The 23,161-nt window shown below is 42.2% G+C and overlaps 1 protein-coding gene across 2 annotated transcripts in view; it reads left to right on the top strand.

Annotated features, from left to right (window-relative positions):
• The window catches only part of TMEM178A (transmembrane protein 178A), a 61,852-nt gene extending 48,973 nt beyond the window's left edge, over positions 1-12,879 (top strand). The window contains exons 2-4 of one of the 2 annotated variants that reach the window (XM_036925563.2): positions 45-158; positions 2,948-3,130; positions 11,914-12,879. In XM_036925563.2, the coding sequence (XP_036781458.1) occupies positions 45-158; positions 2,948-3,130; positions 11,914-12,155 (539 nt within the window). In that variant the 3' untranslated portion in view covers positions 12,156-12,879. The remainder of the gene's footprint in view (positions 1-44; positions 159-2,947; positions 3,131-11,913) is intronic. The other variant, XM_036925564.2, reaches the window with a different exon arrangement.
• Positions 12,880-23,161: the final 10,282 nt, after the last annotated feature.

Here is a 23,161-nt window from a genome sequence, read left to right as displayed (position 1 = left end):
ACATATGCATAGACCAGTAAATTGCATTTCGTATTTCCTTCAAGGTATTGCACAGCGGTGCACAGCTATCAAGTACCACTTTTCTCAGCCAATCCGCTTACGGAACATTCCTTTCAATTTAACGAAGACAATACAGCAAGATGAATGGCACCTACTTCGTGAGTATTTCTGGGAAAGGGTCAGAGGGAAATGATGTCTTTCTGAACCAAAAGTATTCCTATCAGCCCTCTCAGGTTTGGACGGAAAGATGCTGCACCGATTATATGTGGGCCCTTGGGCCCAATACAACTTGATCAGAGACTTAGAGAGTCATTTCACTACACTGTGGTTACAACCTGTTTGCAAATCAAATGTCTGAAAATAGGCAGGAGGCTTTATGAGACAGTGTAGTGTATGTGTCTGCCCTGGTGACATCTGTGCATAAGTGGCCTCCTGAGTCCTTTCTTTACGAAGTCGTGGATCACAAGGAACTGTGCTGCCACTTATCTCAGTAGACCAAGGAGATTATACCTTAGGTACTTACTGTTGTTTTGTTTACACAATATTCATTTTTGCTACTGTGACTATCTCAGACGTTGGTATTTCTACTAAAGTATCTTTATGAGTGTATGTCATAATTTTCTCAGAGGTTGTCTGTTACCTCTACATCTCGATGTAGGAATTGCTGTTTTTCACTGTCAGGAAAATGTGAAACTCTAAAGGGGATCTTGTGATGTGACACTAAAGAGGCCTGATATTTTCCTGAAAACTGTTAATACATAATGCCTGGTGACAGATAACTTAGGAAAGCAAAAACTAGACCAAATTCTTTGCAGTGTTTACCCTAATTAGAGGTTGACATTTTCATTATCCAACAAAATGAGCAGCAAGGACTTCATCAGTCTCGTTTGGTGACCAAAGAAAGCCACCGCAGAAAACCAAGCAGAGTCTCCCTTTGTAAGTGAATCTTTCTGCAGATCAAAAGACTCTGTTTTGAATTGCAAACATGTAAATGGAAGCTCTTATGATATTGCCACAGCAGTGATCTAATATTACAAATATTATGACTGGCAAATTAAGGGCTTGGAGTGTCATTGGTTGAAATGTGGTTTATTTCTTAATAGTATGGCTTCTTGAGAATTGTTCCCGCTGGCTGACCTTAATGATTATTTCTCAGCAGATCTGAGAGCCTTATCTAAGCATTCTTACATCTGCATTCTTTGTGAACTTGTTTGTAGTTCTTTGCCTTAATCATCTGTCCAGAAAGCCACAGAGCCCCTGGTTTCAGTCAGGAGAGGGAAAGCCAACACGGGATCCAGAAAAAGACCCTCATCTCTTTAAGAGTTTGTACCTTGTTTTGTCAAGCAAGATGTATTTGAGTGTTCTCCTCTTAAATCCTTTTTGAGATTCTCCTGGAAAGAGGCTTTTAGCAGCCTCCTGCATGGCTCTTTCTTAGAAAGTCACACCTGGCAATCTGTGCTATGTTTACCAGGTAAGCTTAATATGTCTGGTACAAATGCAAATGCCGTGTGGATTATATCTGAATATGGTATCTATTAATGATCGTAGATCACTTAAACCACAGGGAATTTAAGGGGTTGTGAGAAACACTGACTGAACTACTACATTTCCCCTGCTCAGATGTGGCTACCTCAAAATGACTTATACCCTTAATATTAAACTCAGCCCTTTAAAATTATCACTTCCTCCAACCCCTCCTCTGTGATGTCTATATTTCCTCTTCAAGGCAGCAATGCCAAGCTTTGATTTAGGTGCTCTGAGCTGGAAATAAGAAATCCCTTTAAAAGAAAGGGGTGGTCCACGTGTAACCAAGAACAATCCTGGAGGCTACTGTAAGCCACCCTCTGTACAGCACCTGTAGGATGTCCAGGAGCCACATGAACATTTAATGAGGTGGCAGCCTTCTGGGCACTTCTACTGTAGGAGCAGCCCAACAGTGGGGCCCGTACATGTGCATAGGAGTGCATGATTCACGTGCACTTGTCCAGACCTGCTGACTGGCCTCAGAGGCTACAAACCTATATCTGGGATCTACCATTTTAAGAAGGATCATAGAAATTTAACTAACAATTTTTAAAATTGTCCAAATAAATAAATAAATAAAAAGGAAGGAAGGAAATAGAAGAAGTAAAATAGCAGGAGGGTGGCAATCAGAATGCTACCAGAGGGTAGTGATCAGAGTGAAGGTATGTTCAGGTACATGTAGTCAGTCCAGCTCTTGGTTTTGCCTAGAACGTTCCGGAGGGATGAGGTCCTGGCCCAGTGATCACAACTTAATTTTTACGTTGTGACCTAACCTGACAGTTGTGTGTGCAGTGGACGCTTGAATCTTGGAAACAGTCGTCCCTCCTTAACCTGGGTAAACGGGTATGTGGGTTGTGGGACATATGATCAGGGGAGAGGATGTTTATGAACAGATGCCTTGTATGTAAATTTGGGGCCCATTTCAGTCACCATGGTTGCTCTTACTTTCTCAAATCCTTTTTGAAAATAGGCAGTACATGTAAATGAAACATTAAATAATTGGCACCCATGGTGTTCAGGTAAAACCGTATTTCACTATAGCTCACCTTTCAGGCAACTTCTCCAAAGCCAGATTAATTATACCACTAGAAGGTGGTAACCTACATTTATATTGCTCTTTTCAAGGTTAATAAAGAAATGTCTCAATTCTACCTCACTCTCAGTTTACTAAATAACTGGCTGCCTTGAACCCAAGTTTACCCTGGCCGTGTCCCCTGGTGTGTTCTCTCCTCGGTGTGGGCCTCTCCACAGACCCAGAGAGGGTAGACTCTGGCCCTCGGTTTGTTGTACCCCATCTGTCCTCTTAGGACGTATCTGGGGAGAGAATTCCCTAAACCACTTTGGCCCTCTAGGCCCTAAGCCTGCCCGTGTAACTTAACTGATTTTCACAATGCATATGACCTCGTCATTCTCTAATTCTCAGTAACTTTCCTGCTTATCACTTGGAATGTCTGTGTTCTGAGACTAGACCTGAGGAGAATCACTGCCGGCTTCCTGGGCATGGCTGTGGCCGTCCTGCTCTGCGGCTGCATTGTGGCGACGGTCAGCTTCTTCTGGGAGGAGAGCCTCACCCGGCACGTGGCCGGGCTCCTCTTCCTCATGACAGGTATGTGCAACGGCTCACGTACTTCTCCCGGCAGGAGTGAAGGCTGCTCTCTAGGTGGCTAGCTTCACTTTGTCATCTCCCTGTTGATTTTGTCTTCACTTGTGAGAAAAGCAACCAGAAGGTCCTCTGATTTTGGTGGATAATACAGAATTTAAAGAAAACACCGGTATGAAAAATATAGCCCTGATTTCTCCATTGTTGAAAGGTTAGGTGGAAATGTCTTGGGTTTAATCTCCATGTGAACCAGCTCTGCTTTTTCTGTCCCATCTTTCATACTATGCCCCTAACCCTGGCCTGGACTCTAGGCAAACATGGCCCATTGCTTATCAGGAGCCCTGGAGGAGAGAGGATGATAGATCACAGTGTGGCCTACATGTGGGGCTAAGGTCAACTCAAAGTGCATCTCTTAGTGCTGGTGTCATTGTGTCCTTTTTACACACCAAACATTTATTCATTTCCCTCCACAGATATTTTTTGAGGACATACCATATACCAGGCCTTGCTCTAGACACTAGAGCACAGGGAATAAGGCAGACCAAACCCCTTTCCAGATTTTGTGGTGGGGAGACATGAACAATGGCTGTGATAGTGATAAAAGCTGTGAGGAGATAAACACAGCGAACTAGGGGACTCAGGGAACCTCTTGCTGAGGCAGCAGTTTGTGAGCTACAGGTGACAAGCAGTCAGCCCGGGAACATGCTGCAGGCGGAGGAGGCCGAGACAGCCAAGCCTGAAGGTGGGGGTGGGTGGAAAGAAGACAGAGTGGTTGGAGGGCAGGCCAGGAAAAGATGGTCACTTGAGGTGGGAAAAGCAGGCAGTGGATTGGACTTTAATCTAAGGGGAGGGAAGCCACCAGAAGGTTTTCAGCAGAGTGGGTTGATCTTAAAGCAGGGAACTGGGAGGGGGTGTGTGGAGACATGACTGGTCTTTTTCATTAGCAAATGAAGGATATTTTTGTTTTAAAAGGAGTCAGGAGCTGAGTTGACAGGTAACACTGACTGAAGGTAGCTGCAGGGCAGAAATCTTTCCTTCCCTTTGCTTCTTCACAACAAATTAATATTTTAGTGATTAGTGAATGCCAAATTAACAGTTTCACCAAGTATCCTCACTGTCAGAACTAATGTCACTCTGGATGGAATAGCCTGTTTCCACTTCCCTGGAGTTCAGTTCCTCAAGTGTCCACACCTGGGTTTTCCAGCATTTCTCACTGCAGCGGTCACTCACTCAAACCCGTGCTCTGGAGGCCGCGTACCCCTCTGGGTGACACCACTTTCTGTCTGTCTTTCGGGGCTGACAGGCAGGGGCTGACAACACTGACAAGCTGCTTCTGAGGCTTAGAACCGAACAAAAGTGTTAGAATGAGTCATACTGAACATTTATATGTCCTGAGAGAGAGGTGGATGTGTCCTCTGAGGGAGGACACATGTTTTCAGGCGGGGTCATCCTGCTGCCTAAATAAGCCAATTTGCAGGCAGAGGCCCCTCCTTCCACCTCACACCCACCCCTTTGCCCCTGTCCCCTCTGAAAGTAACATGGGCTGTCACTGTGAGCATCCTGGCAGAGTATTCAGATGTCACAGGGTCTCTGAATAGTTCTGAGCAGGAAACCAACAAGTTTTCTGGATTTTGGTGCATGTACCCAAATGGAATAGCTATATTCCTATACTACTGCAGCACAAGGAGGCTAAAATTCTAGCTCCTGAGGTTTTGGAGGAGGATTTGAACTATCAAGACCAGCTGTGGGATGCCCACCTAAGGGGTTCATTTAAAATCCAAATTGTAGAATGAGCAGGCCAAGGCAGCAAAGGATCAGAGAGGCCTGCATGGCCTGGAGGATCCCGGAAGCTGAGCTTCGTGGCCATTAAAATTCTCCTCCATCTTCTTCCCTCCCTGTATTAGTTGAGCTCCCATTTTTTGACTCTTGTCTCCAAATACATGAAAGAGGTACAGAGTTACTTCTCCCCACCCGAGACAGGCTTGCATCACATCCCCTTGTCAGGAAGATATGCAGAACTGTGGACAACAAAAGCTTCAGTAGAAGTAGTATTTAAAGGACACTTGTGATATGGATACTGCATGAACAGTTGGGGATGCTCTTAGATATAAAACAATTGCAGGCCATAAAAGCCAGGCCTAGTGAGTATTCCTTGGGAGGCCAAAGAGTGGGTTTGGTTTTAAATGAAAGGAAGGTGGGGGCTCAGGTCCACAAGTGGCCTGCAGCTCCTGGCCAGGCTGGCTCAGGGGCTCAGGGTATCCTGCTGAAAGTGCACTTGTTAGATGGAAACAAAACAAGCAAAGGCAAACCCCACCACCTGAAAAACTTGAGGTTGGTGACACATTCCGAAGGACTAACAGACACCATAACACTGTTATGTTTCTTTGCTTTTGGTTGTCCAGATATTTTTTGGAGTAAAGGGAAAATCCATGTAGAGATCCTGCCACTTGAAAAATTAGGTTTTTAAGTATTTTCCTTATCCAGATCGAGTCTTGCCCATGTTGTCTCATTAAAAAAAAAAAAAAAAGAAAAAGAAGAGAAAAATGGTTTGTGACCATCATCACACAGAAAGTGTTTAGTTTTTCTGGGCTTCCATTTAACATTATACCATAAGCATTCCCCATGCACTACACTGTTCTTCTGCTCAGTTTTTAATAGTGTTTAAAAGCTGTATGTTCTTCCATGGAGTGGATCTGCTGTGTTGTGTTCATCTGTTCTCTTACTTGGGTTTGGGGAGGTTTGTTTTATTTTTGCTCCTTCAAATAATGCCTTCATAGTGCCTTTGTAAATACCGAGATGTGTAATTATTCTGAATGAGATAAATTAGCTGTAGGACATTCACTCGTAGCAGATAAGAGCAACTAAGGGTTAAAAGTATTGATTCTAATTAAGCAGAAGTGTCTTCAGCAGCCCTTGTCAGCGTCTCCCCTACAGATTTTTGATGCTAAACATAGCCCCTTCTAATGTGCCAGCATCTTCATTCTCTGCCTGAACTTATTAGCCAAACCTTCATTGAAGAGCATCAGTGATGTGACAATTTGAGATGTTAAAATGGAAACTTTGAAAAGTCTTTCTCCTTCTGCCTTACTGCACACAGACAGCTCTTGATTGCCACATGTGGAACAGGAGTGCTGCCAATTGTCAGTTTGCATATGGGAGCCAGGTTCTCCTCTGTCCCCTTCTGCTTCCCTGGGGCCTTTCAAAGGGCCTTCCAGCAGGACCAGGGGCAGGCCTCACATCCTCCACGGATCCCAAATGCAGCCTTTTGACTTCATGCCTCGGACGTTACACACAGGGTCAAAGAGGCTCATACAGAGGACTGAAGTAAGACACTCCTCTTCCGGCTGTAGTAGCTGCCCGGTACTGGACCACACCACTCTGGGGGCACTGTGATTGAGTATCTCCATCAACAACCAGCAATTCATTTTGTTAGGTTGCTATAGGGGTAGAATTTAGTGATTATAATTTGTTATACAAATTTGAAAGGGTCAATTTATTCAATGCAAACATTTTTTAACTACAATGTTTATGTCTCTGCTGTAGGGTTTTACTATCTTTGAATATACTAGGAGTCTCAAAATTGGATAAAGTTTGGGCCTCCCTTGATGGGGGCCTCACTGTGTACTGTATCCATTCCCTTTCATAAGCTGTGCTCTGAGGCAGGGCCTTCCAGTGAGTGTTGTGATAGCAGATAAAAAGGAGACAGTTCCAAGGCTGCCCCAGCAAAGCTCAGGGACACTGAACAACTGTGTTGGTTATCCACTCCTTTGCTTCAGTGTATTCAAATGAAAAAAGACTCTACTGTAGTAGATGAATTATCGGGTTATCCATTGACTATGACCTCAAACTACAGATTCCTAATACTTTATTTGAAACCCTTAGAGCCAGATATGTTTTGGAATTCAAGAATTTAAAGTTTTGTTTTAGAAAGGTAATATGGTGCATATATCTTATGTCATCTAACACCCTTAGTGGGGTCTGAAATCAAATACATTAACATTTCTGCAACAAAACATATGAATATTCACACTGATTGGGATCAATAAGGACTATAAATAGCCTTATGTCACATCAGGTCAGGCTTTGCCATTTAATGAGATTACTGCAATCTTTCAGAAGATTGGACTTTTTTTGGATTTAATAATTATAGATGTTGGGTCTTTTATTTTATTTTATTTCTTGAAGTCTTACTTGTCTCTATTAGTCCTGCACAGTCATTTAGTGAAGACAACTTAGGAATGGCTTTTTGAGCAATCTCTGTGAAAAGTAGCACAAGGCATTTTGGCTTGAAGAGCAGAGATCAGAATGATGGGCAGGCCATCTTTTGAAGGAGTGGGGGAAAAAAAAAATCGATGTTTATGCCTTTGGGTGTTGCAGTATGTTATTTATCAAGCAGGCTAACCAGGATGAAGTAACTTTCAGTCCTTTCATCCTCTTAAGCACATCAAAGGAGGACAGTCAAAAGAGTGGGTCCAGTGACCCTAATTACATCTTACCAGTGAGCCACAGGCACCACAAGATTTTAGGGAGGGAAATTAGGTTGGTGATCTGGGATGGCAGCATAAATTTATTTCTGTTCTAATCCGAAACTATCCCCTCCAGCCTTGTAATTCTGTGATTTGGTATCTTCCAATTAAGAGTATTGGCAGAAAACCTTTTAATATTTTATAAGAAAAATAGCTGCGCCTAGGGCTTTTCAGAACCAGTAATTATTCACTTTTTTGAAGCTGCTACCAGCAATAGTCAGGACCAACCTTGGGACTCAAAAGCCTCTTTCTGCTGGTGCCACCAGCTGGGCTGAAGAGTCTCAGTGGTCCTGGTCAGGGAAGAAGTAAAAGGGAAGAGAAATCCCAGGAGAATGGAGAGGCGACCTCTCTCCCCATGAGTTTTCAGAAGGACCATTAGATGTTGAACTTTCTGAATGCAGGGATGGTACCTTATTTATATTTTCGTACCTCTGGCCTTTCATTAACTAGACTGCTACTGACAAAAATACAGCAGTATCTGAAATGACTTGCTAAATAGGTAATTCCCACAAGGGTACTTTGGGATGAAGTGGTTCTTAGGGTGACAGAACTGTGTATTGCAGAACTCAGTTTCATTCAATATGTTTTACTGACTTCATGTGCTCAGCTCTGCTAGATTCTATGAGGAACTTAGAGGAAGTCTAGGAGGTCTCTGCTATCCTCCCCTGAGATGCACAGTGGAAAGTGGAATGGGAAGAACACTTGGGGTTCCTAGTCACATCGACTTCAAACCGTTTCAAATCTCTCTGTGACCAACGAGAACTCAGTAAACTACCTCTAAGATAATTGGAACTGGGTCTGGGACATGCTTGATAAATAATTGTTGAATAACTGATTAAATAATATTTAAGGTAGTAAAATCTTGCTAAGACCTATAAAGGGACCAGAAATATACTTTGTACGTTGAGTACACATACATACACACAAGATGTTAGGGTTGAGTTGTATCCCCCCCAAATTTGTATGTTGAAGTCCTAACCCCCAGGACCTCAGAAAATGACTGTATTTGGAGACAGGGCCTTTAACAAGATGATTAAGGGAAAGTGAGATCATTAGGTGGGCCGATCCTGTAGTACGACTGGTGTTCTTATATGAAGGGAAAATTGGGACACAGCCACAAAGGAAGCACCATGTGAAGACAGGGAAAAGAGCTCCATCTACAAACCAGGGAGAGAGGCCTTGGAAGAAACCAACCCTGCGAGCAGCTTGATCTGAGACTTCCAGCCTCTAGAACTGTGAGAAAATACATTTCTGTTGTTTCAGACACCAGGCCGTAGTACTTTGTTACTGCAGCCTGAGCTAAGTAATACAATACAATACGAGTATTGTAAGGTATGTGGATGGCACTCAAATAGTATCAAACTGACCTTAGACTAATAATCCAGCTACAACAAAAATGTTCTCATCACTTAAACATTTTTTCTTGGTATCTTTGAAGTTAGGAGGGTCTTTTTTTGTCTTTCCTTTTTAAAGTCTCTTGAATGGGTTAGGCCTCTCTTACAAAAGCTTGTTGGAAAAGCTGGAAACAGTTCATGGTCTCCTCCAGTGCATTTCCTTATGATAATCAGGAACAGTCATGCATATTCTATGAAGAGTGGTGGCAGCTATATATTTGCAAACTTTTTAGAGAGGTGAGGGTCTGAAAAGGAGGAACTCTTAGATATGTTCTGTTGTTTATCTTTGCTTTCCTCTCACTCAGAACAACTTCAAAAGCATCTTGGAAGGGGGAAAGATGTCATTAGGCAGCCCCTGGGAGCATTTATGGGGAGGGGGAAGGGCAAATGGTGGCATATTTGTGGGCTCAGAGTAACCCTATGAGTAAAGGCAGAAAATAAAACAGGTTTCAGCAAGTTTCAACGAGTGCCCTATTTCAAAAGAACTTAAGTGGCACACAGATGCATATAATATTTCACGAAAAAATTAATGCACATAAGTAATAAGAATAAGACAAAGGAGCAATCAGGTTTGCAAAGCAAAATGGATCCAAGGTGAGATCAGTAGCCAAAGGCATGATATGAAGTCTCAGACTTCTGCCCATGGGGGGCCACTGACGTAACTTTAGGGAGTTTCTGCTTTCTGGCATTTCTATTCAATGTGAACTGGTAGTGTTATGCTAAAATTTACTACACCAAAAGCAATTTTATGAAGTTGGTAGGAGAAAGGTGCTAATAAAATCAATGTGTAGTATAAAATCAAAAAGAGTATGTACAGAAGAAAAATCCCTGGCATTCTATTTTTTATTTAGTTGCATAACACTGAGTACTAGATTCACTAGGAAGTTTGGGGCAATGTTGTTGCTCCCTGTCTTGTTTTGGAATATCAGAATCACAGACATTTGACATTATCACAGACTTCAGTAACCAAGTCCCCTATTGTTTTCCCAGATGAAAAAATTAAGGTTCAGAGAGGTCAGGCAATTTCAAGGTCACACAGTGATATTTGTAGGTTTGGGACCAGAATATACATTTCCTGCTCTTCAATCAAGTGCATTTGAACATTAAAGGATGCTTAAAAGTCTTAGGTTGAAGTCAAGTTTTCAGAGGCCATTAAAACTATGTTACTTAGAAAAAGCCTTGGGTTTAGGTATCCAGCTGTGTGCAGACAGTTAAATAAAGAATAGAGTTGTTTTTCCCGTGAATTGGTCATTGTTCTATTATTATATTTTACCTGTTGATACTCCAGAGATCAATTTTTTTCTGGCTGCCTTAATGTTGTATTATCACCATTCATTAGAAAGACCTTGTTATATATAAACACTGTCTTTGTTTTGGTGCCAGTGAAAACATTCATGTGGAAGTAAGAACAATTGCTCTTCGCAAGGTTGGAAAAAAGCAGTATTCTTTTCTGACTGATCCATTCCATTCTGAAAGAATTATTCCCATCAGGATTTTTCTTTGAACTCAAAGTGATGTTTGCTGAAGCAAGAAGTCAGAAGATAAGACTTTATCCTTTTTAGAAAACAATCACTTTAGTTTAAAAACAGAATTAGGCAAAAGGTAGGAATTATCAAATTATCTCAGATCAAGTGTCCTTTTTAATTTAAAACATTCCTTTTCTAAAGGCACATTTGCAAAAGGATTCAGGCAATGTACCGTTAGTTTTCAAGTACAGGCAGACTTGTAGCACTTAAAAAAATGACATTAAGGTGAACCTTATTTCGTTCCAAATATTGACTGCTTTGAGTTTATTTTTCTGCTAGTGTTTCTGATCCCCAAAGCTCTATCAAAAAGGGGCGGGGGATTTCGTTACTTTCAGCCGTCTCTTGTCAGTCCTCAAATCTGAGTCTTGTTTTCGTATGGAGATGCTGAATATATCCCTCAGATTACCAAAGCAATTTTTCCAGCAAATAGATGCAACCCCCACTGCACACAGGGATCAAGCAAAGTAAGAAGAGATGTATAGGACTTGCAACAGAACAGGGACACTCCCATACTTCACTGGGTGTCAGTTTCTGTTTTCATTCTCTGTCATCAGCTAAGCAACTGCCTCATTCTGACCTCCCACCCATCCAAAAGGAGCATCCTTGGGGTCCACTGTGGTAGAAAGAAGCCTCTACATCCTTGGAACAGCATCTGAGTACTAAAAATTCTGTGCGTTGAACATTTGTATCAGACTCCTGATTTTAGTGTCCTGGAAGGACAGTTATACATACATGTGTTGATAGAAAAAAGTAAAATTTGGGGTCTGTCCATTTTCTTTATGTCACCCAAATCACCCACATTCTGAGTGGGTGAAGTATATGACCTCCTTACTCAGCTATTTCACATCTATTCCAACTTCCTGGATTTAATTTATATTATTTAAAAGCTCTTACTCATTCATCACAAAAACATTTTAAAAACTGCATAATTATTTGTTGAGGTCCTAGTATGTGTCAGGCTTTGTGCCTTAAAATATGATTTAGTACTTGAAAAACTCATTTAAAATATTATTTGCAGGCAACATGATAAATACTAATGATAATGGTAATTGAAAAAGAAATATATCTACCATTCAAGCAATTGTGAATAGTTCCAATTATTAGAATTTTCCTCTGCGCTCTTGCCCAAGTTATCTCCAATACCTTGCATACGGTCTGGCATGTCAAGGTTTTGCCAGTGTTTGTTGAATGAAGTAATTCAAGTGAAAGAATTATAGATCCTTGATTAATTTTGGAGTGATCGCTTCATTGGTTGATCTGATTTTCACAAAGGCCTGTCTGGCATTTGCCTTGCAGCAGGCCAACTGTAACCAATTATTCTGTTCTTTTTGTATTATTTATAGGGATATTTTGCACCATTTCCCTCTGCACTTACGCTGCCAGTATCTCGTATGATTTGAACCGGCTCCCGAAACTAATTTATAGCCTGCCTGATGATGTGGAACATGGCTACAGCTGGTCCATCTTTTGTGCCTGGTGCAGTTTAGGCTTTATTGTGGCAGCTGGAGGTCTCTGCATTGCTTATCCGTTCATTAGCCGGACCAAGATTGCACATCTAAAGTCTGGCAGGGACTCTACAGTATGACTGTCCGCATTCAAGGCCACTTCTCGGTGACCAGTCCACAGTGCAGATGACTCCTGAGGGAAACAGAGCCGAGTTTGAGTCAGGATCCCAAGCACAAGACAGTCTTTTACATTCCAACCTGTTGCCTGCCAGCCCTTTCTGGATGATGGATATAAAATCATGCAAAACCTCCAGACCTTTATAAGGACAAGACTACTGTGGATTCAAGTGCTTTAATGACTATTTATGCTTTTACTGTGAGACTGAGGGAGCAGTGCCATGGAACATTTCTAGGTTTAGGAAAAGAGGAAATTGCAATGGAAAAATTTGTATGATGCCATTATTTCAGAAAGTTTGTAAATAACAATTACCTGAGAGTCATTTCTATTTGCAAAAGGATTCCTAACAAAGCAAGTATAATTTTCTTGTCATTGTACCATGCTTGTTAGATTTTAATGCAGCATCTTTGGAACTTGTCCTGAATGGTGTCTTTGTCGTGTCAGCACCAAATATTTGTGCATTACTTGTGGATGTTCCTTGTCACAGGAAGATTCTTCTTCTGTTGCCTTTTTTTGAAAGTCCCTTCTCTGTTTTTGTACTGGAATCAAAATGATTAGAAAAACAGATCAACCGTGTAAGAGCTAATCTATGACACTATGCAGTATTGTTTGGAGTCCTATCTGTTGTTCAACCTCTGTCTCTTTATGTTAATGGATTTCTGCATTAAATGACTGCCCCTTGTTAATCGGCGTGTGTTTTCCTGTCTTTCAGCTGTGGTAACAGGTCTCCTTAGTCATATGGGCAGATGAGAACTCTGTTGTTTTAATAAGGTTCTTATTCAGCCTTACTAATTGTTTCATTTCAATTAGGTTGGTCATTATTATTTATCTTTTGTAGCAACCACACAATTGCTATTGACAAAAGATGTTATTCAAACATCTTTTAAAACCTTGCCATAGTATTATAAGATTTTTCCGTGCCCATTGCTCCCCCACAAACCCCTGCTCCATTCCCCTTTACCATCTGCCTGGTATCTAGCCAGTACTAAGAATACATGGTCTCTGCCCTTGTCCCTGGACCTCCTAGGCCAGGGGTTTTGACCTTGGCTACACATTAGAATCCTGGTGAATTCTTCAACTGTACCTAAACTGGCCCCACCCCAGACCAATCGACTCAGAATGTCTGAAGCTGGGCCTAGGCTTGAGTAGTTTTGAAAAAACATCCAGAAAATTCTGATGTACAGCTGGGATTGAGAGCCACTGTGTTGGGCAAGAAATGCAGTAATCTCCTTAGTTGCTAACATTTATTTAGCACTTACTGTGTGCCAGTAACTGGGCTATGTTTTTTCCAGGTATGTTTTATTTAATACTCTTCAAAAGATCTATGAGGTAGGTACTATTTTTCCATTTTACTGATAAGGAAGCTGAGGATCAGACTCAGAACATTTGCTTTATTTTTCTCAAGCCTCTTCCTATGTGTGGGTATAGGACGAATGTTAAAATCCTTTCATTGTGTTCCATTATCTTTAAATGCAAGGGTGGGCACTAGCTAACTGAAGCTTTTCCTTTTAACTCCAGTTTTATTCTGTATTCTACACACAACATGTGATAAAGATGCTCTGTAAAATAGGAGAAGATGCCAGATCCAGAAATAAGGCACTGTTTCAGAATTTAATTCTGTAAAAGATACTTGCTTTGCTATAAAAACTGACTTGGTACTCATAAAAGGATAATGATAATCTACCCCCATCCCCTCAAATAAAGCCTGATTGCCAAGTGATTGTCCACATTTTGTCACCAGTCCTTTAGGAAGAGTCAGCTGGTCCTGGTGGCCACACAAGCTCTTGCTGAGGCCTGTGGGTATATTCCCTAGCAATCTCTCAGGCCTGTTTAATAAACCTGTCCCTCTGGATGAGATCAGAGACCCATAGAAAGGGGAATTATTCTCATTTATTACTTATGTGGGAAATTCTCAAAGCAGGAGAGCTGTTTCTTTGAAGTCTTCTTTAAAGATTCTTGTATTAAATGTCAAGACTCGTGAGCATTTATATTCCAGCCACCAAAGCAGTATCTGAGTGAGTGACTTTTGAAGTTTCTGAGAAGCTTCTTAGGGGTTTGAGGTGAGAATGGAAAAAAGCCGCAGAGTGACAGAAGGTTGAAGGGTTCACGTACCAGAAAGATTTGCCCAGCAGCCAGGGGAGTTCATTTAGGATTCAAACATGTGCTGGCAAGAATAGAGCCTTCCTGCTTTCCAGCCAAAGAGAACTCAGAGCAAGGAGCACCAGTGCCCAAGGCCCTTCACTTTCTCTCATGGGAGTGTAGCAAATTTTGCCGAAGATGGGCATTTGGCCCCCAGTCCTTGGGCCTCTAGTAAGGGTGTTTTCTTAATTGCCTTGTGCATGAGGAATGATTGACATGGACACACAGTACTGCAGGGGGCAGAATAACTTGTTGAGACCATGTGCTTGTTTATCCTGTGTCCCTCTGTCCCACTTCTAGTTGCATGCTTGCAGCCAGACTGTATTTCCTTGTCTCAGAGATTTTTTGCAGGGCAGAAAGCAGGAGTGGCTGAGTTCACTGAAGTGAGACTGCAGTGGGTCCAGAAGGGAGCACAGGCCAGAGGACTGACTTCAAGGGCCAGAAGTGCTCAAAGGCATCCCAGAGACTGGAAACATGACTGGATGACAATCACATGATTAGCTGGGCTGCAACTCACTGAAGGTACCAGGACCTCAGATAAGATGGCTGTGGGGCACACAGGGATACTGGGGCACTTAGCACAGTGGATCCCATACTCGGTCAGGGTTTCAGAATAGCAGCATTGGGAGGCACCAAGCCCTGGAAAAATGGGCTTCTCAGTGGTAGCCAGTCTGCCCCTTGGAAGGCCCAGGGTCATGGGCACAACTGTGTGTGTGTGTGTCCCCAGTAATGACTGAAGGCAAATTCCCCCCAGTCTTGTAAGACAGGACTTTGAATAGAAAGTAAGTGAATTTACAGCACACCTGGTATTGGAGACCAAGAGTCATGTCCATCTGCCACATAGAGGCAACATTTACAAAAAAAGACAGCTTTACCCAAGACCTGGATGAGATAACCACAGGCCCTATGCACCCCCACCCCCCACCCCACCATTTGCAAAGTCTATTTGCAATGTTAGAGCCATTGCTGCCCACTGAAGGAACCCCACCACCTCCTTCTTTGAAGAGCCACGAACTCTTGAAAGTCAAGAGTTTAGGATGTAGGAAACTTACACAGAATGTAATTCCTCCATAAAAGTCATTATATCTTTCAAAAAATATTTATTGAATGCCTACTATAGTCTAAGCACTATGTGGGGACATTTAGGAATACTGGGGCCCTTGGGAAACAATGTGCCGCCTATTCTAGGCACTTGGGAAACATTAACCAAGCAAAATAGACAAGGTTCTTGCCCTTCTGAAGCTCACTCTAGTAAAATGCAGTAAAATACAAGTAAAAAATTAGTTACCCTTTCAAACCCGAAGTGACTTAATAAATCCAGGATTAAAGTAATTCAATACAGTTATTAAAATAAGTTTCTTTTGAATTACATTTTCATTGGTTGTCCATTTCACTTCATATCATTCTTTTGAATCTCTCTTCAGTAACATAAAAGACACATTGTTGACTTTTTGGGGTGGAGGGGGAGGTTGCTTTTCAAAGACTTCCCATTTGAAACTTAAATCTGAGAATGACAAAGGTATGCCTCAGTTATCTGAGCTAAGGAACCTGGGTTCCTGGGTTCCTAAGGTTAGCTGAGCTAGGAATGAAGAGGAACCTGGGATCCTGGAAACTCAGAAGGCCACAGGGTCCAGATAAATTCCACAGTGGAGGCCAGTGCATGTGGGATGCTAATGTTGCCTGGTCACTCCTTCCAGATCTCTGCTCAGGCTATTTCCTTGCTGGGGATGCCCACTCACACTCTGTCTGGCTCACACTGACTTTACCTTGTGTCTCAGCTTCAGCATAACACTCCTGGAAGCCTGCCTTGAACACGCTGCACTGCTTGAACCCTGGTCCTCACCAGTGACCCTCTGCATGCTAATCACCTGTTCACTGCTAACTGGATCAGAGATTCTTGCAAGGTGGAAACCGTGTCTTGTTCGTGCTTTGTCTCCAGTACTTCGCCCCAGAACATAATAATAGATGCTCATAAATCTTTGTGGAATAAATGCATGAGTTCAGAGTCACAAAGATAAACTCTCATTTTCCCTGGACAGTACTGACTCTTTTAGCACTCACTTTAGGAAGCCCATAAAAAAATATGCAGTAGTGTAATAGGCTAAATGGAATGAGAATATAGCTTGGCAAGCAAGTAAGCTTCATTAGAAAAATTAAAGGGACTATTAACCCAGACTAACCCAGATATAACTTGAAATGTCTTATGAACCAAGTACGATGGAACATTTATTTGATGGCTCAAACAGTATTAAGTTAGTAACCTTAATATGGCTCTACACCTCAATTTAAAGCTTTCCCGTTTATGTGCGGGGATGTTTTAAATCTCTAATTGGAATTCTGAAAGGAATGCTTCAAAAATGACATCCTTTGAATGCAAGTAGCTCTTCTGACCAAGAACCCTGTTGAACTGCATTATTTGAATTTCTTTGGGGCCCTGTCCCTTGGCAGGAAGGAGAGGAATTTCTCCTGGCTGCAGGACAACCACAAAGCTTGGAGAGGCACAGGCCACCCCACTGAGTACTGGGAATACGGTTATCCAAAATACTTCCTCTCTGGATACAACCTATGTTTTGCCAGCCTTCAAAGCAAGATTTCTAATTGTTTGAAGCCTATCAGAATATGTCTTTTTGTAGCCTCTGTTAGAAGAAAACAAATTGGTTGGCTATAAAATAAGATGCTTTCTGGCTCTGTCGTCATCTACTGTAAAATACTGCCTGCTATGTAGAAGGCCTCGGGCTGTGCAGGGCCGTCTGCAGACAGGAGCCGAGAGAAGACTGAGGCTGGAGTGGCAAGAGCCAGGGGCCAGTGGTGCTGGTGGGACTGCCAGGATAGGCCGAGCCTCTCTGGCCACGGTGTGGAGGCGGGCCTCATCCTGGCTACGGAAAGCAATGGAAGCATTTAAGGAAGGACAATGATGTGATCTGGTTTCCACTTCAAGATTATCAGTGTTGCTGCTGGACGGAGAAAGGATTGGGAGGAGCAGAGACGAGGAAGAGAAGCCAGCTGAGGAGGAGGGTGCCGTGGGGTCCGGGTGACACTGTGGACCTGGACAGAGAGGGTAGCCAGGAAGGTGAAGAGAAGGAGGCATGGATATTTTAAAGATGGGATTGACAAGACTCGATGGTAAATTGGATGGAGAGGGAAAAAGGAAGGGACGTTATCAAGGATGACAACTAAGCAATTCTTAGAGTTAGGTTATTTACTAAGGAAATTATGTTTTCTGTGTCAAAAAGGAGACACGCATAATTTGAAAAAAAGGAAAAAAGAAAAATAATACTAAGTTTCGTGGTAAACCCAGTGTCACATAGGAGGCATTTATCCTTAACTGAGTGGGGCCCAGGATTAAAAAGCTGTATGTGGATAATGTGGTCCAATGACCCCAATGTGCCAAGGTTGCAAATAGGATTCAGTTTGCATGTGAACTTGATCAATTAGTGGTAGCTGGGAAGATTTCAGTCCAGCCACAAGGGGAAAGAATGAAGTGGTTGTGAGTGAATGGGAAAGGCAGACGTCACATGCTGGCCACCCCCAGCTGAAATCACACCTGCTGGACTATTGACCTGCTTTCATTAAGCCCCCATCATGCCTTTGGGCTGGCATGGCAGACACTCACAAATGCCCCGTGACCTGCTCATTTTGGGTGGCCTAGACTCTGATGACGCCTTGAGCATGGGCTGTGAGGATGAACTGCACTCTCAGGTTCTTTAGGAAATGTCCCAACTCTACACAGGCCTTTAGAGGTAAATTCCCTCAATATCTGCATTGGTATGGAGTGACATTCTCTAGGAATTCCGGAAAGTACACGGAAGCCTTGTGAGAGCAGGGGTTCACGGAGGCTCTGTTACATCCTGAGAAGTAGGGCCTGGGACTCCATTGACTATGCTCCTAGGACACAACAGGTGCCTCACAATCACAGACAGTTGTCAACTCAGAACACTGAGTTCTTGAATCGTAAAACACCTTTTACTTTTATCCTCTTGGCTTTGCCTGTCAGTTGTGTTGACTTTGATGAGCATATAAATACTTGCTTTAGGAACTTGCTTTACTGAGCTGAACTTTAATCAGCTGTGGCTTCAGTGGTCTTCATACTCATTCCCCACATGTAAAACACATCACTTCTCATCATACTGGTTGAAACTGTTAAGCATAAGAATGCAAAACCTAGAGACCTGCATAAATTGTTGAAGTTTTTTCATTTCTCCCTAAGCCCTGGTTTTCCATTTGTTAGTTTTAGACTCTACTGAGGGCTCAAAAATCATCTCTCTTTTTCAAAGCACTTGATTCTAAGAGGATGGTGCTGGAGTTCCATTCCTGTTCATTCTTAGGTCTCCTATATTCTTGTAAATGTCAGATGTAAATAAATAAGTAGAAAAGAAAGCTCTGATTCTCAAAGTCTTCTTCCAAACTGTGTCTGAGATGCTAAAAGGACTGAGTCAGCATTTCCTTAGTGAATGTTCCAGGCCAGGCCCTTTACAAACTTATATATATTATTATTGCCCCTAATTTATGGATGGAGAAAATCAGACTCATAGAGGTGAAATAACCTTCCCTAAGGTACTGAGTGGCAGAGCCAAGCTTGGATTCTGGCCTGCTCACTCCAAAGTCATTATTCTTTCCACTTTCTCATGCAGCATTCCCATCACCTACCCGAGACCCAGCACAAACACCAATAGTGCATTTTTAGCCATATCTGAGCTTATTTCCCCAAATTATATACATCTAGATAGATTCATATTCCCCCATGTTTTTCATGGTTCCCCTTGGAAGTTACTCCTCTGCAGTTTTTAATCAAGCTGCTGTATTTCTAAACCAGAGCTCACACTGTCCTTTGTAATTCAATAAAGAATGCCAGACCCATTTTTAAAAGCATAGAACCTCTCCTCACATGATTGACCTTCAGGAGACCCTGTCCTCTGCAGTAGCCTAAAGGTATGACAGCAATTTTAATTACTTTCTTGGAACTGCCCCCAGAAAAGATTTTGAGAAATCCCTATTTCACCAAGGCTGTTCAAACAGTAATATTTAGGTGGGTAGCTCCTCCTTATTTTGTCCTGTGAAAGCACCCCTGATGACTTTTTAAAAATTATTAAATGAAAGCAATTACTGAAAAAAGGGGGCTACATAGTTTTGTGGTTAGAGATAGGATAGGAACTCAGAGACTCATGCCTTTGAGTCCTTCTTTTGTGACTGGCTGTGTGGTTCTGAAAGTCAACCATCTCTTCCGGACTTCTGGAGACATTCATGAGCTGATACCCTTTCCAAGGATAATGACAATAAGCCACACATTTGAGAAGCTCAGGAAATACCTTGAACACTTCTAAAACTGTTATTTTCTTTATTCAGGTTGAATGTGAACTAATTATTTTTAATGTGAACTAATTTTAAAAACATAGCATGTAAATTACACAAACAATAAAATAAAGCCATCTGATGTTGAATCAATACAAGGAGATTTTCCAAGTCTTTTATTACTCATCAAAGTACTTCATTTTAATTTTTCTTTTTGAGAGGTTGGTCACTGTGCAGTGACTTCAAAACAAAACGTCAAGACAGCTTTGGGAGGTATATGAAGGCTCTGACTGGCACTGCTGTGGACAATAGAGAAACTGACACTCTGAGCATTAATCCAAGATCTCAGCCAGTCTCTCTAAATCCCAGTAAATGAGCTGATGAAGTTTCGGGGTTGACGTATCGGTTGACGTATCTGAGTAAGTATAAGTATTTCTGCAAACATGTCGATGGAGCGTTAGCCTCAGCTTTCTCTGCTTGTGCTATGACTACAGTAAATCGCTATCACGCCAACATGTTTCTCAAATAAAATGGACTCGGGAATTGAAACCAAACCAGCTGTGAAAGGTAATCTGGGGAAGATAACACGAGTGATTAATGCAGTATTGATTCAAAGGATGAGCCAGTTCTTAAAGAATTTTCCAAATAAAGTAACAGTATAAAGAATGTTCACAGGAATGTGGAAGGTTTCCAAGAGAACTGGAGTGTGAGGGAAGATGTGGGAGGGCAGAGTGAGGCGGGTTGAGGGGCAAAGGTCCACGTGGAGCTGCGCCAGGGGGACATGGGTAATGCCCTCTTCTCCCTCCCAACCTTGTCAAAACAATACCAGTTACTGCAGGAGCCAGATGAGTGAAGAATGCAATGGGTTAAGATGAAATTTCATTATTTCTTAAAGCAATCAGCCAGTGGGTCTGTGATACGCCTACATAATCAAGAAGGGTGTCACAGAAAATGTCAAGCTCTTACGTAGGAACGATTGAGCAGTTGCTTCTGTGTTGCATGATTCCATATATCCCAGTGTCACGAAGGAAAAAAGGAAAAGTCTTCCTTCAAGGAATAATGGTGGAACATGTTTTGTTTTTTCCTTTGTGACACTGGAATGCATGCTGGGTCAAAGCAAGAGGGAATTTGGTCTAGCATCCTGGGACTTTCTGGCTCTGCTCACTTGGTTGGCAGATGGCCACAAAGAGTAACTTGCATGTGGTCATTGGTTTATCTGATCTGTACTGAGTGCCTATTCTGTGCCAGAGCAAGTCCACAAAGCTACTCCCCTAGGAGGTCTCACTGGAATGGCCAAGAGAGACAGTGAGCAAGTATGTCATTTATCCTGGGAATAGGTGCTCTGAAGAGAAATGGGGACAGGCAGAATAGAGTGTGAAGTTGAGGTGGTGGCTCCTTTAGATAGGGAGGCCAGGGAGGCCTTGCTAATAAGGTGACACTTGAACAGACAGCCTGAGCCAGAATAGGTATGTGGGGAAATGTCCAGGGAGAGGTGACAGTAAGTATAAAGGCCTGAGATGGGACTGAGCTTTGCATATTCCAGGGTCAATCAGGGAGCAGAATGAAAAGAGAGCATGCTACCGATGCTGTTAGAGGTGTACAGGGGCTGGATCAAGACTTTGGGTTTTATACAGAGTAAAATTGAAAATCATTGAAGGGTTTTTGAACAGGAGAATAATATAACCTCACTTAAATGAAAACAAAAACACAGACTCTCTGGTTTAGTGAATTAATTTTCCTTGGTTCCATGTTAATACCCAGAGGCCAGTATTGGAACTTGGGGCATGAAGCAAAACACATGGCTAATATGCCTACTCTTCCAAGGTGAACTCAATCTCATTAGTGTAGACATATCATGGGCATGAATCACAAAAGGGCAGCCAGAAGGGTGACCACTCAGTGTAGAAGCAATGAGTAAGAGTGAGGGCGGCAGGCAGCGAGGGGACCTGGAGTGATTGCTCTCATTTGTTCCACCCCCGAGGAGGCAGTTACTCACTGAAGGAACCTGATGAAAATGGCAACGGTAAATGATTGTGGCATTCAGTTGGCAATTCTACTTCAAATCTCCTGATCTCTTGACTATCACAAATTCATGGAGTTTAACTAAAAGACAGAGCTGCCCTTTTCCTGTACCTAGGCAAGTTTTCAGTCATGTCTTTAAACTCCCCACAAATCCATTACTTTTCACTCTCAGATTATTTTCCTGGGCTCTGTTCATCTTTCTCTCTCTGTCAAGCTTTTCCTGAGAGTGGTTTCATTCCCCCATTTCCAGCGGTGAGGGAAAATCCTCTCTCTCATAAATTTGGACTTCTGGCTGGCTGCTTACCTTTCTTTCCAGAGGACTGTCATAGCAGCATCTCAGGCAAGGCCAGTTTCCCAAGGAGCATGCCCAGCACCTGACACATACCAAGTACTCAGGAAATAGCAGTCACTGAGCTTAATACCTGAATAAATGAATGAATAAACAAATGAGTAAAAGAATAAGAGAACTGAGAAGGCTACAAACAATACGGGGAAATAGTGGTGGTATAACGTGTGCAAAAATGTTCACTTGAGACTTCTTAATTACCAGGATTTCTGTGAGGAACTTCCCTCTCACCTAATTTTAATCTGAAGGCTTTCTTACACAGCTCCTTAAGCAATCATATTTACCTGTATCTAAGTGAGCTGGTCTTCTCGAGAAATCAATGAATTTTGAATCCCTGATGGGAGTTAGCTTTCTAGGTTATGTAGGAAGCAGGTGTCTCTCCTGACAGCTGTCTGTCTCTTGCATGGCTCTGAGTGTCCCTTTGATTTACTGGCCTCAGATCCACAAGCATTTTTTTCTTCCTTTCTAACAGGAACCCATTCAATTTCATTTAAGAAATAATCATTGTTCTTGTGTGCCACATCCTGTGCCAAAGGAAAAAGAACTACCATAAAATACTCCAACTTGAAGACATCCTCAAATTTTGGAAAATTCTCAAAAGCTTTATTGTGTTATGCATTTGATAGTAAAGATAGTTTAGCAGAAACTGAAACCATGATTTACTTCTGCAAAGTACACTAATTAGAACCACTGCCTCTATGGTCTCCACCACCATCATTCAAGTCAGTGAAGCATTTTTCTAACAGCCATTTGCTGCTTCTGGTTACATATGCAAAGATGTCCATCCCACACATTTTTTTTATCTTCTAAAGATGCAAGTAAGGCATAGAATGAAAAAGGCTGTATTGTTCAAAATCTTTGAGGGGCTGAAATATTAAAAGTAATTCTGTGGGGAGCGGGGTGCTGCAAAAAAATATAAAATTGAGACCTGGACAATATGGCAGAAAGGAAAATGGGAAACAGGGGAGTGCTCCACTGAGAATGAGCGAGGTTGTGCCTGGACCACAGGAATGTGCTTCAGTAATGTAGGTGTGTGGGACAGGGTTCCCAGCTGCCATCAATAGAAGCTACTCTAAGTAGTTTAGCAGAAAAGGAGCTTATTACAAATATATTAAGGTGTTTAAGAGGGCCATAATATTAGTCTGGGTGACTATACAACCAGCAACACCATC

The sequence above is a fragment of the Manis pentadactyla genome, chromosome 2 (genome assembly GCF_030020395.1).
Source record: "Manis pentadactyla isolate mManPen7 chromosome 2, mManPen7.hap1, whole genome shotgun sequence".
NCBI lineage: Eukaryota > Metazoa > Chordata > Mammalia > Pholidota > Manidae > Manis > Manis pentadactyla.
Note: the sequence above shows the minus strand (reverse complement) of the source record. Positions and strands in the feature narration are given on the sequence as shown.